Source organism: Haliotis cracherodii, unplaced genomic scaffold, assembly GCF_022045235.1.
Source record: "Haliotis cracherodii isolate W230 unplaced genomic scaffold, xgHalCrac1.p SCAF_20, whole genome shotgun sequence".
NCBI lineage: Eukaryota > Metazoa > Mollusca > Gastropoda > Lepetellida > Haliotidae > Haliotis > Haliotis cracherodii.
In genome coordinates, this window is record NW_027266276.1 from 627,857 (window position 1) to 641,320 (window position 13,464).

The 13,464-nt window shown below is 38.9% G+C and overlaps 1 protein-coding gene across 1 annotated transcript; it reads right to left on the minus strand.

Moving 5' to 3' along the window:
- Positions 1-561: 561 nt before the first annotated feature.
- LOC139470262 (uncharacterized) lies at positions 562-6,635 on the minus strand. The gene is made up of 5 exons (XM_071252610.1): positions 6,630-6,635; positions 5,100-5,177; positions 4,512-4,583; positions 3,711-4,012; positions 562-1,379 (listed from the first exon to the last, which is right to left on the minus strand). Exons 4-5 carry the CDS (start codon positions 4,005-4,007, stop codon positions 855-857), a joined length of 822 nt encoding a protein of 273 aa, XP_071108711.1. The 5' UTR covers positions 4,008-4,012; positions 4,512-4,583; positions 5,100-5,177; positions 6,630-6,635; the 3' UTR covers positions 562-854.
- Positions 6,636-13,464: the final 6,829 nt, after the last annotated feature.

Consider the following 13,464-nt stretch of genomic DNA (forward strand, 5'->3'; position numbering starts at 1 on the left):
CATCATCCTGACAAGAGATCTTTCAAAAAATGTTAGCATTCATTAAATTAATCGTTTTTAAGGACACTGAATTGATTGCTACGTTTAGATTGAAATATTTTGTATATAAATACCAGTAAATGAAAATTGGTAAAATGCATGTGTAACTGATATTGTTCGTGGCTGTTACTGTGAAGGGGGTTGAGGCAGTGTAACGCAATTGTCCTCCTGAGACCTGGGTAGAATCCGTCAAATAAAACTCAATGTCTTCTTCTATTTTGGGGTTGGTTGGCTAGGGTGGTAGTAATGTAATGTGTGATCGTTATTAAACTTACTGCTGTAGGCCGAGGTCGACCACGAACCGCAAAAGGGCAACTGAATGGATCGGGTGGTCAGGCTAGATCGCAGTCGGCTGCCTGGAAGGAATATTTCTGAATGTGGCGTTGCACAATATCAAAAACAATAAAAAGAGATCCACATCTTTTGAGAACATTTCAATTTCTAGAATCAGAAATCACTCCACATATTAAAGAAGTATTTATACACTCTTCTTTCCCAATGTAAAGGGGGAGCTTTGTCGTCCAGTATATTGTAGTAAGTGAGTATAGTTTTACGCCGCTTTTAGCAATACTCCACCAATATCCCAGCAAGGAACACCAGAAATGGGCTTCACACATTGTACCCATGTGGGGAATCAAACCCGGGTCTTCGGCGTGACGAGCGAACGTTTTAACCACTAGGTTACTCCACCGCTTCTTCCAGTATATTGTAGTGCTAGAAGTGCTTGTTCTGTCTCCAACGGGCATTTTTCCTTTTCCTAATTTACAATGTCTAACTGCAGCTTTGAAGCCGTGTGGTACTTTTGTGTTGACGGTTTACTTGTTACTGGGCGTGGTCCTGTGGAGGTTTTTAAGGTACAAGAGTCCTTTCTTCCTAGACACATGTGCATATTTCTTTTTCGGGATTTGCACAGAATCTATATTCCTTCTGAACATCTGTAGAAGAATCAAATTTATGGCTGATTGATCATATCGGTGACATTTCCCATACTTCCTGGTGCGAAATGAACACCAATATAATTGTTTTGCCCCTGGATGACACATACAGTTTGGGTCCACGGCGCACGCCACCCATGGGTCCATTATCAAACGTCTTGTAAATGGCTGGTTGTGTAACATTATAAAACCGCTTTCAGATTCGTGGTAAACTGAAAAGTGGCATGGTTCAGTGTTGAAGTAAGAAAACATGTGCTTTGAACAATGTTGTGCAAATGGGTATGGCCATGGTGACATAAGCACACCTGTTTCTTTCAGCAAGTTGAACATTTCTCGGGGATTTCCTTTGTCGAATCGTGAAGAGGCGTCCAGCCAAACTGTGTACTCAGCATTGTCAAAATGAGCCTGAAAATATAATTACATAAAACTTACTTATCTACTGATATGATTATATAACGCAGAGATTTAATATTTCTTAATAAATGTACCCTCAACAACACCACCACAGGGTAACAAGACCCCAGCTCAGTATGCTTGTAGTAAGAGCGCTGGTCAGGCTTTTCTATTGTTGTCACTGGCTTGTAGTAATAATAAATGGTCCCAGTAAATGCTTGCAAAGTATAATATAAGTTGTAACAGGATCACGACGGGTACATAGGGTCCTATAGTTCCCGCGTTAGGGTTTGGATAACCCCATGTACCCCGAGTTATCCCGCTGCAACGAATTTATCTTACCGACATGTTTTACAATGACGCTTCAAAAGAATTAAAACACAATTAATATCGACAGAAAACAGCTGTTCTGTTGAGCTTAGGTTAACTTGTGCCATGCCACATGTCTTTCAATGACTCAGAAAGCGTGCGCCTTTTTGTTTCGAAGCAGGGTATCAAACACCAGAGTAAGGAATCAGATGTCATTGCCAGAGAAGAATCACTCTCGAATAGCTAACGAAACAGATTCCAATGGGAGTGAAAGGCAAAATAGTCAAAATTGATGTTGGCAAAACAGGGTAGGCATGACCTACTCTACTTGCAGCACCCGCCATTACCACAATCTTCATTAATATGTAAGATATTCATTTCTAGGATAATGTAGGTGTTGACACATGTTTCATTACAGTTTGTTAAATTCCTGGTAAGAAGCTCTGATTTCATTGGTTAATCTTTATCACGTGATTAAACAATGAACTAAACACTGAGGAAGCAACAGAAAACTGGCACGAAAAGGTTTGTTCAAACAACGTGACTTAACACTGAACTCGAAAACTCAGTGGACACATGATCACTAATTGACCTGTCAGGTAGTCAATATTTGACTTCGTCTGTCAGAAAACAACACGACGTCTGCGAGTGGCAATGTACTGCAATGTTACTGTAGAAGATCGAGACTGAATTGTAATTCTTATAAAATAACGTAAATAATAGGTGAAATTAAGAACTTTAAAATTTAATTTCGGTATAACAAAACACTGATTACTCGTGGCAGAGTCATTATGCAAAAACAAGGATCCTAAGACCTGAACCCCTTGTCTTTGCACAATGAACTCTCCAAAAGTAGTCATTTGTATGGTAAAGTTCCTTCACTTTGCAAACACAATAATGTCACCACTGGCGCAACATATGGATAAGTGTAACGGCAGGTTAAGAAGCCATTTGAACATGCTTCCTCAATAACATGAAACTCTGCAGAGGTTCCAAAGAAGCCAAAATGCATCCACATTCTTGGACATGGTATTGTTGTCCTTAAATAACTAAACCATGGTCGGTTAATACCATACGCCTAAATGTGTCCTCAGTTTAGTACAGGAACATTTTTGTTTACTGTTCCCGCGGTTTGAGTGTTTCCCAAAATTCAAATATCGACCAATCAGAGAGCTGATCATACCTCGATTCTGTGCGGGTCTGATGTAGGCCAGTTGTGCCCAGTTGGCTTCAAGGTGGCAAGTCAACAGCTTTCGGTTGATATCATTCCATAGCAATAAAGAATTGGGAGGTATCATGTATTGGAATGGATAGAATACTCACCCTATACAAGGCAGATATGAAGTGTTTATGCATGATTTGCTATTTTACTTTAGGAACAGCGACACAAGGCGAGCGGTGCTGTACGGTGTGTCTGGCCTTGTGTAAAGGTATAATAGGAACGTGCATCTCTGACACTCGTGATATTAATTGATGTAGACATATTTAAGCAACGACACAAGGGCCTGAGAGTCACCCCTAATGTCACAGTGAGTGAGTGAATACAGTTTAATTCCGCAGTGACCCATCTCTGTCACGGCGGAAGGCCCCAACAACAGACTTGTCACATTTACATGTTATCATATAGAAAATGGAACCCGGGTCTTAGCTGCCACGACTTAAATAAAGTATATTTAAAACGTCAATGCAAGAGAATGGGTAATCGTGATTATCCGATGGTACAAATTCAATTTGGCATAAAAAAGTGAGACAAGCTATCACGAAAAACAAAGAAATTAGCTGCCGCAGAAAAGCGTGAATTGTACGAATATAATGGTGTTGCAACCAACACTACCTTTCTAATCTATCACCACTAGTTAGTTCTACATACTACGATTTATAGCACTACTGTTACTACATTTGAAACACGTCTACTTCTATACATCCTACAACTACAACTTCCTTAAACTATAACTACTGATTCAATTGGTTTCAATTTAGCTCACTTAGTTGCATTTTTTCTACCATCGATTTTCTTATGAAATAGTTGCTTACCAGTTTGACCTGACTTCTGTACAGCCCCATGTCGTAATAATAGAAGGAGTAGTTGCTCAAATGAGGGAAAATGTATTTGTCCAGAGTCATGATCATCTCCTGGGATTCATCAAAGTGATCCGCTGACGCTGCCGTGACAAAAGCATATTTCCTCCTCTCCTGTATGTTGAAAACATCCTTTATCCTTCCTAGTGCCCCCTCTTTGAGTTTGGTTACAGGTGTAAGAATATTGCGGATGTTTTCTTGGCTGTCAGCCGCCGGAAGTGGGTGTTTGCAGGCAGCTTTGTCATTGCACATGTCCACTGACAAGAAAAGTACGTATTATCGCATTTTGATAATAGAAAGGGAGAACGTGTGTGTGTGTTTATCATTACAGTAAACTACGTTTATAACGAAAACACTTATAACGAACTTACCGATACAGCGAACTTATTTTTAGTCCCGTGATTTGTTGCATGTATGCAGTATATATGCTTATAACGAACTACGGATATAACTAACTTAAATGAATGGTCCCTTTGAGTTCGTTATAATCGTAGTTTACTGTACTTTGTATATGTGTAGGACAGACAGAGATACAGACAGAGGGACGGACGGACGGACGGACGGACGGACAGACAGACAGACAGACATACGACAGACGGACGGACGGACATACACACAGCTAGAGCTGAGCAGTGACTTAAACTTGAACACAATTAAAAGATTTAGGACGTTCATATCTTGAAAAGTGTACAGACAATCGTAATTCTTTGCATTTGGCAGGAGGAAGTATTAGAGCACAACACGTGTTATTCTTACGTGCTTTTTTCTCTTTGCCTGTGCATCGTGGAAAGGGGCGTAACTCGGACCAAATATGTTTCTTCTTCAGGGCTGACTCACAAAGAGAAAACATTATAACAAAGAAAATGTGACCAACAGGCATGCAACTAAACGAAACAGTGTTTAGAAAGCAACCATTGAATTACACTTCAAAGCTTACAACTGTTCTGGTGAATTTACACATGATTGAGATGTTTCTTAACACGACTATGAACAGTATTCCAGTTATATCATGGCATATCAGCTTGATGGATGAGGAAAGCCCAAGGTGATGCAGGTATTAGACGTTTACCACTTTATTTTAACACGACAACGGGAACTGTACTGTAAACCTAATGATCATGATCAGGGCGAATTAGATATTCAAACCCAAGACAGTGGGGTCATGGCACGCCCAAGGGATGCAACTCTGTACTTTGAACTTATGGTATCAATCATAAGTTTTGAAATCTTTACTAGTAACGTTTTGGGAAAAGATTGATTTCTTTTGTTTTGACTTATCTATTTATGGGAATTAATCAAATCATTGTCTATTTATTTCTTAGTTATGAAATTATGGAATCTTACTTGCTACTTTCTCCCGAAAAATGTCAACTAACTGGTTGACCTCGGTTTCGTAGTTGGTACTCGACACAAGCTGCTTGTCTGGAATCGTATTGAAAAACACTATTAAAGCATTTTATGAATATACACTACATTGCAAAAGTTCAGCTGCAAAATTGAAATAATAAACGAAGAAGTTGCGGACAGTCCGCGGGAAAATACCCCGCGGATATCTATGGATTTCTGCGAAAGCTAATATATTGTGTCATGGCCCTAATAAAGAGTTTTATGGTACTATCACCTCGTTAACGTGTGACCATGGCAGTACTTTCTAAGTAAATACAAAACACCAACACCAGAGAATAACCAGTCTCGATTATCTGCCGAAATAGAAACCTATGACATAACAAGCAAACTGCTGGTGAAAATTATGTTTAAATAGATCACTGAAATTCAGTGCTGGCACCGTCACATCGCAAGCATAGTAAGCATGTCCTGCTCTATCAGTAAACACGATACGTCACCGCCAGAGAACAATTAGTCCCAACGATGGGCAGAAACAGATTCCAATGGACTCAAAAGGCAAACATTATATCAGTAAAGACACCAAGTGTTCGCGAATAGGGTAAACATGTCCTGCCCTACCGGTAGCACCCACCACTCATATAATGTGAATAAAAAAGTAAGATTCGACGACGCACAGCAGCATTCCTGTCATACGACGGTGGCCTGCTAACAATAGATTCTCGATCAATGTGAGTGAGAGAGTTAACATTTTACATTTCATCGGCTGTATTGCAGCAATATCGCGATGAGGACAAGTTAGTTAATAATTATGATTAAATACCTATCGACAAGTAAGTATCACAGGTAAAGTATACAACTACCCAGATCAAAATTTAAACATATTTTTTCAATAAATTATTTAATATTAATTACAACCATGCTATTGACCACTAGCAACGTTTCTCGCGTACTGTACAGGGTATTACAGTCAAGTATTAGAATAAGACAGACGGACAATAAGAAAGCTAAAACGGTGTCCACGTCAGTGACGGCAATTGGTTTATGTCTTGGGAATGTTAATGAACTAAAATTGATCTTAATTTCTTTTTAAAAGATTATATGAAAAGGTGAGGTGAGGTGAGGTGAAATGGTGTTTAACGTCTCGTCCAAGATTATTGCACTTATATAGCGACTTCGTGTACGTGTATGTGTGTGTGGCTGCTTGTACTAGTCCGGACTGATGCCGATTTATAGTGCTAGCTCACTGAGATCCCATGCCGCAGTTTAACATGAATACCCCTCTCAGACACAGTATACTGACTCCGAGCCGACCAGTCCTTGTTTAAGCCCCTTAATGCCGAGCGCCAGACAGGGTAATAACAAGTACCATCTTTTAACGTCTTTTGGTATGACGCGGCTAGGGATCGAAACCTGGACCTTCCGGGGACATTTTGTACTGTTTGATTAGACATGTTATATATTGACATAGTTGATGGCATTCGGCAAGACCTTAGTCACGAGTAACAAAACTTTTAAGAAAACGTTTACCCTTTAGTTTCCTTCCTCCTTTCAGAAGACAATTTTAGTTCACTTATTCATATTTGAGAGATCACTCATACATTCCCATTGTAAAATGACAGCCAAAAACATAAGGTTTCGAAAGCAAATCTAACGCCCCAAACACTAAAAACATTGCACATTGCACTCCGGGGCATGCTTTATTGAGAGGTAGTTAATACGTTCAATATGTCTCAGCGTGTGATTTGAAGAACAAGTTCCCACAGAGATAAAATGATCGGCCCCGCACAGGGGCCCTAGGTCAACCAGGATTGGTTAATCAGAAACCAGACTTTACCAAATTTAGCCCAAACAGCCAATCAAAGCGCTGTTCACTGGCCGCAGGCGGCCAGATTTCAAGTTCCTGTCAAGACGATTAGAAATCTTTACAAGCAGCTGATCTGCATCTACCAAGGTTTGTACCACCGTTACCAGATCGACACACTCTAGCCAGACATAATAAGTTTTTAGAGCGTAAAACTGAGAAATCGAAGATACTATTTACTCTGGTCTTTCTGAATAGGCGTGGTCGTGTCTGGAGGCGTCCTTACGAACGTCATGCGAGCATCAATCTAAGGTAAATGTCTGTAATGATATAGGGATGGAAAGGGTCCACTTGACTGTACTACCAAGACATCATACTGGCGCCAATAGTTGTGTCGTGTGCGCGCCATCTTGGTCTTTCAAGACGATAATGCCCGTGCCAACAGTGCACGTGTCGCAACTGATTACCTCCAGCAGAAAAAAAACATGACAAGAATGCAATGGCCAGCCATGAGTTCTGACCTTTTCCCCATACAGCATGTCTGTGGCATGATTGGGAGATGTGTACGCCGACGTCAATGGCCGCCCTTAGCCTCTTGTTAACCGAACTGGGTCAGGCGCTTCATGAGGAGTGGACGGGAACCCCAAACATTGTCACTGGGATTGATTTGGACCATGCCACGGCGTATCAACGAATGTTTGACGAATCATAGGGGCACTGTTCATGACTGATCAAGTCATATCAAACGTTCATTGTTATAAACAAACCCCTGTCGTCTTTCTTGGTTGTCTGCACCATTACCACACAATACCAACATGTTCTATCGATTGTCATTTATCACTTACCCTGCACATTCGTGTTTCTTCGTAAAAGCTCCAAATAGCAGACAACATACACCAGACCAAGTAGTGCCCCGGGAACTGAAGCACAACAAAGTCAAGTGTTCACCTGAACAAACACATGCAATGACAAGTCAAGTGTTCACCTCAACAAACACATTCAATGACAAGTCATGTGTTCCCCTGAACAAACACATGCAATGACAAGGCAAGTGTTCACCTCAACAAACACATGCAATGACAAGTCATGTGTTCACCTGAACAAACACATGCAATGACAAGTCAAGTGTTCACCTGAAAAAACACATGCAATGACATGTCAAGTGTTCACCTGAACAAACACATGCTATGACAAGTCAAGTATTCACCTGAACAAACACATGCAATGGCAAGTCATATGTTCACCTGAACCAACACGGAACCATATGGTCCTCCACGTTTGGAAAACATTATATTTACTACAATCTTAAATGTTGTTACCTTGATCAAACATCGTTTGGGCAAGAGCCGTATAACGCTCCCTGAAATCTACTTAGAAACAGTTTGTACCTCATGATTCTAAGTTGTCGTTGGAATATTACTCGATATAAAGGGAAATATGACAACTGGAAAGTTGTTATCCCTCTTGTCATACATACTTGTCGATAGTATTTTGTCTCTCTCATTCTTTATGCACAGATCTAAATTTTGAGAATGTTTAGAATTTGTTTTCTTTTTTGTTTGTTTCTTATTTCAAGCCGGATCTTCATGACAAGCATGAAGCAGATCAGGCGATTTCACTGTCACTCGTGTTCACCGTCACAATATGGTGTCTAGTGCTTTTTTTCTAGTATTTTTACATACCAATTACAATCCTATGAAGCTTCATCCGGAGTTTGCTATTTTATCAGATGAGTCTGAAAAACGCAGTTTGATCGTAAACATGAAACAGGAAACAGTTCTTTAAAGACATTCAAGAAAACTTCATACTTATTTTTTTCATACTGGTCTTTCAACTTCAAAGTGTGGATTTACATTATATTTTTATGTATGCTTCGTGTCATTACGATCACCATAAATATATATTATGGCATTCATCCTCGATTCTCCAACCATGTACCACAGTACATCATGTTGGCATGTGTTTATGTTTTTGTTTAATGGCACACTCAGAAATGTTCCAGCCATATGAAGACGGCCTTTAAACAATCGAGACAATCCAGTGGTCGATACTGTGAGCATGATACCATGACAGGCTAATTCACTGACCACCCTATCCATTTGGTCGCCGCGTACGACCAGCATAGGCTCTGAGGGACGTTGTCTAACCCGGAATCCATTTACGATTCTGATTCTGCAGTGATAAACTGTAAACTGTGCTGTAATACTTCCTCCTGCCACATGTAAAGAATTACCATGGCCTGTACAATTTTCAAGACATGAATGTCCTAAATCATTTAATTTTGTTCATGTTTTGTCACCTCTCCCCACGCCCCTCTCTCTCTCCCTCACTCTCTTCCTCTCTCTTACTTACTTCCCCCCCCCCCTCTCTATGACCTACTCTCTCTCACTCTCTCTCTCTCTCTCTCTCTCTCTCTCTCTCTCTCTCTCTGACCTACGCATACACAAACCAATGATACATTTCCGTGATATGTTTCGTTTAATGTAGCGTTATCGTAGCCACGAGCGTCTCTCCAGTTTAGTAACTTCTTTGTGTGCGTGGCTGACAAGCCCTGCAGTTCAGCAGTGCGTGTAGAGCAAACAATAACAAGCTGCCGTCTATGTAGCTCTATAAAACGTTGTCAGTGAAAAGAGTGTATTTAACATTCATAGAAAGATGTCTCTGTTACTCCAAACTTCAGCCTAACTTCAGCCTAACTTCAGCCTTGTCGAGGCTACTTAGTGAATGATATATACATGTGGGTCGACAATAACATTGTGATCGTGTTTCTTCTGAAATGTTCTGTCCGACGGAAGAACAATGAATTGACAATCCTGGACCTCTGTCTTATGCTGCAGGCGGTGGGGACGTGAGGACGTCAAGTACCCGGCGCATACCCGGCGCATACCCGGCTGGGTAGCAACACCCCTAAGTTCAGGGGGTCTCTGTACTGTAACCAACATGGCGGTGGGGCCGCAAAGGGCATATTTTAGTAGTAATTAAAAACTTAAAATAAATTTCAAATGTATCCGAATGTAACGTTCACAAAGCCAGCCGTTCTAAATAACACAGGAATCGCGGGTGAGTTACTTGTTGTAAATACGTGCTTGTACAACTACAGATATACAATCCTAAAACGGACATCCAAACAAATCACTTGGCAAGACAGACCTGGATAATTTGTAGACGATTTCATGGATACTGGGATCAACAAAGTATGTAAACCTCCTTCATGAATGTTTTAGAGAAACGTTTCGTAGAACGTCTGTGTTCAATGACTCCACGCCCCGTGCAGATCCGGGTAAGCATACATCTTTAGCAACCCATGCTCGTCGTAAGGCGACTAAGGGAATTGGGTGTCTGGGTCGCTGACTAAGTTGAGGCATGTCATTGTATCCCAATTGCATAGATCGACCATGTTTATCACTGGACCAGATTCGATTACTACCGTCATATAGCTGGAATATTACCGAGAGCGACGTTAAACAACAATCAAATCAAAATGTAATATGTTTCAACACTCACCAGTCTGAATACACTCAGCAACTGTGAACAGCTGGCTGCGTGAAGCGTGACTCACACCAATCCAATAGGTCATGTCGACCATCATGTTTCCCTAGTTCACGTGCCTTTAACAGGAGTAGGCGTTGCCTAATAGTCGGTTATGGATCGGTGCACCACCCAGGTATATGGATATGTAACAATATATTTTGTATGAGTTTTTTCTGAATGTAATCTTTTCTGTTACTGTGGCTCTTGTCAGAGTTGTCTTTATCGAAGTTGTATGTGTCCTTGGGTCTGACATCATCCTGACAAGAGATCTTTCAAAAAATGTTAGCATTCATTAAATTAATCGTTTTTAAGGACACTGAATGGGCGATCTTTTTCAATTTATCTTCCCTTCACTAACCCGCTATGTGCGCTGACCCGGACGGTCCAACCTTAAACTGGCGGCGCATGTGGTATGCGCGATACGAGCACTCCATGTTACTATGACGCCTATAGACAGTTAACTAGTACAATCTTCACCTCTGTCGGCACCGGTCACGCTTGTGCGCAGACAGTATATCTTTTCGCCTAAACAATTATTTATCTATTGCCATGTCCGGAAATATATGTTCCTTGATATAGTTATACATCAGGGATGACCACGACTGATTATATTGTATAGTTAACCACTAGATAGGCGTTCGAAGCGATGCGATGAAATCAGCTGATCGTTCATCCCAGGTCGCTTTGTTGACGTTTTGCAATCGGTACTGAAAGTGTTGCCCTTGATGTATGAATATCACACTTTTAAAAATAAAGTAGATTTTGTATACGTTCCTGTATCTATGTTGTAGTATTGCCGAGCAGGCTACATCATATGCATGCATTTCATTATGTACAGCCTAAGGCGATGCGGTACGCGAAATGTGAAGGTCTTATGCAACGTAAAGTTGCCCGTAGCCTCAATGTTGTGAAAATTGACAACAACACATGTAAGAAATCACTGAAATCTGTTTAGATATTAAGGGTTATTTGGTGCATGTTGTATAAAAGGAGTTTATGTATATTAATGGTAGCTGTTTGTTGCCAAATACTACCATGATTATATTCCAGTATGATCAATGAAAGATATATATTATTTTGGCCTTTTTTTTAATTTTACAAAGTAGAAAAAAATAATTTTCAGACACAGAGGACCCTATATATTAGTTAAAATACATATTCAAGAGTATTTGTACCAACTACAATTTTTATAAAATAAAACAATATATTCATACTAATTGTCAATCTCTATAATGTTGATTGTCTTAACATTGCAGTGTCTACATCCAGTTTGCATTGACAATAATCATATGATTGTAACACAGATAAAGCTGATTCTTAAGTTCATTAGGCCTTGCTTCTTATGTTTCCTTGTTCTAAACTGATGTTTCAAATTCCAACAAAAACAAATTATGAATGTTATTTTTTTCTATTCACACCAACAGATATCTGCATTGCACAATGACTCTTATTATTTTATTTAATATCTCGGCATACTTGTACATGTGTACTAGTATTTGATTACACATGCATGACTTTTCAGCAGTGATCTGTTTCTGAACTGAATATTATTCTAATAAAAATAAGTAACATAAAAAAGGACTCTAGTATTCTCTCATGTTTGGAGAATCATTCAATTCATTGTGAAAACATTTTTAATTTCTTGCATAAGTTACTTTGATCTTGATAAGATCAAAATAGATCAAAATTAAATTGAGGAGATTAAATTATGCAGTCTAATTCATTTCAGCCAGTCTGTCTAAAATCCGGTCCTATTTTTCAGGCAATAATAAATTAATGAAAATTTAAGAAAAAATATACCTTGCCTGAGTGAATCAATCAATATGCACATTGACTAAAAATTTCAGTCAATATGCATATTGGGCCTGTTTATAGACACTGACTGTAACATTTGTAAGTATAATCTGTTATATAACATAAATAAATCCATTTATCTACATGGAATGATTGTGGGGTTCAATTTGCATTTATCTAATCATCAGAAGATTTGATGATTAACTTTCTAAATTCATATTTGCTATATGATAATAATATCTACAAAATATACTTTATATTACAGGTGTCTTGAAATACTGTTGAATGAAAATCAGGATACTTAGATACAGCAGGATAGTGTGTTGGTATGTATGGGAAATAATTTGTCAACATTTAAATAAATATAATGTTATATAAAACAAGAAGATAAAACAATGATCAAGAAGATAAAACAATGATTTACATCTATTTATGCATCATACACATTTTGTGGGGTAGTCAGTATGATTTGTTGTTTGTTGGGACAAATCTCTGTAATTTACTACTATTTTAAGATCATGAGTATCAGAATTCTGTAAGAAATGATGGATCAATGAATTAACACCTGTGATGACTCAGAGCACTTAATGGTGGGACACATGTTATAAGGGGCAGAATAATATGGGTAAATCTCTTTTTTCAAAGTATGATGACTAGTATGTATACTGCACCTGAGTAACTGAGTGATTAATAGATGCATGGTAGATTTTCATTTGGCCTATTCTAAAAAATAATATAAATTTAAATATTCAGATGCAACTTTAATTTTGATATAAAAAGTAACATTTAAAATCAGTTGTTTTATTATTTTGAAAGTTATTTCTCCTTAAAGTATTTGTAAAGGCACGGATGTATACTTACTATATAGGTCATTGGTAAAGACCTGTCAAAGATGTCTGTGTGCTGCAAAGGTAGGCATATCACTAATTTTATGAAATTGAAGTCCATGGTAGTATTTGTTGAGATTTGAATGCCTGAATTGTTGTGGGAAATAACACAAAGGATGATGAATAAAATGAGTTTGCATTATTTCATCGATGCAATATGTTAGCCCTGACTGACAAAATGCCTGGCTGTTTTCTGACGTAGAAAATACCGTTGCAGTATACCGTTTTTCATGACGTTTTTCCCGCTATCTTCCATAGTGACAATTCGTCTTGTAGTTGAATACTCAACAAATGTTGTTATTATAAACTAATAATCACTACAAAATATGTGGTAGTTAAAAATATTCAG

What these genes read in the sequence shown, in the direction of transcription:
- LOC139470262 (XM_071252610.1), bottom strand. Translation starts at nt 4,007, where the DNA reads ATGTGCAATGACAAAGCTGCCTGCAAACACCCACTTCCGGCGGCTGAC. An exon ending in ACAGAAGTCAGGTCAAACTG is followed by an intron (nt 1,380 to 3,710) that starts GTAAGCAACTAT and finishes TTATATTTTCAG; the next exon opens with GCTCATTTTGACAATGCTGA.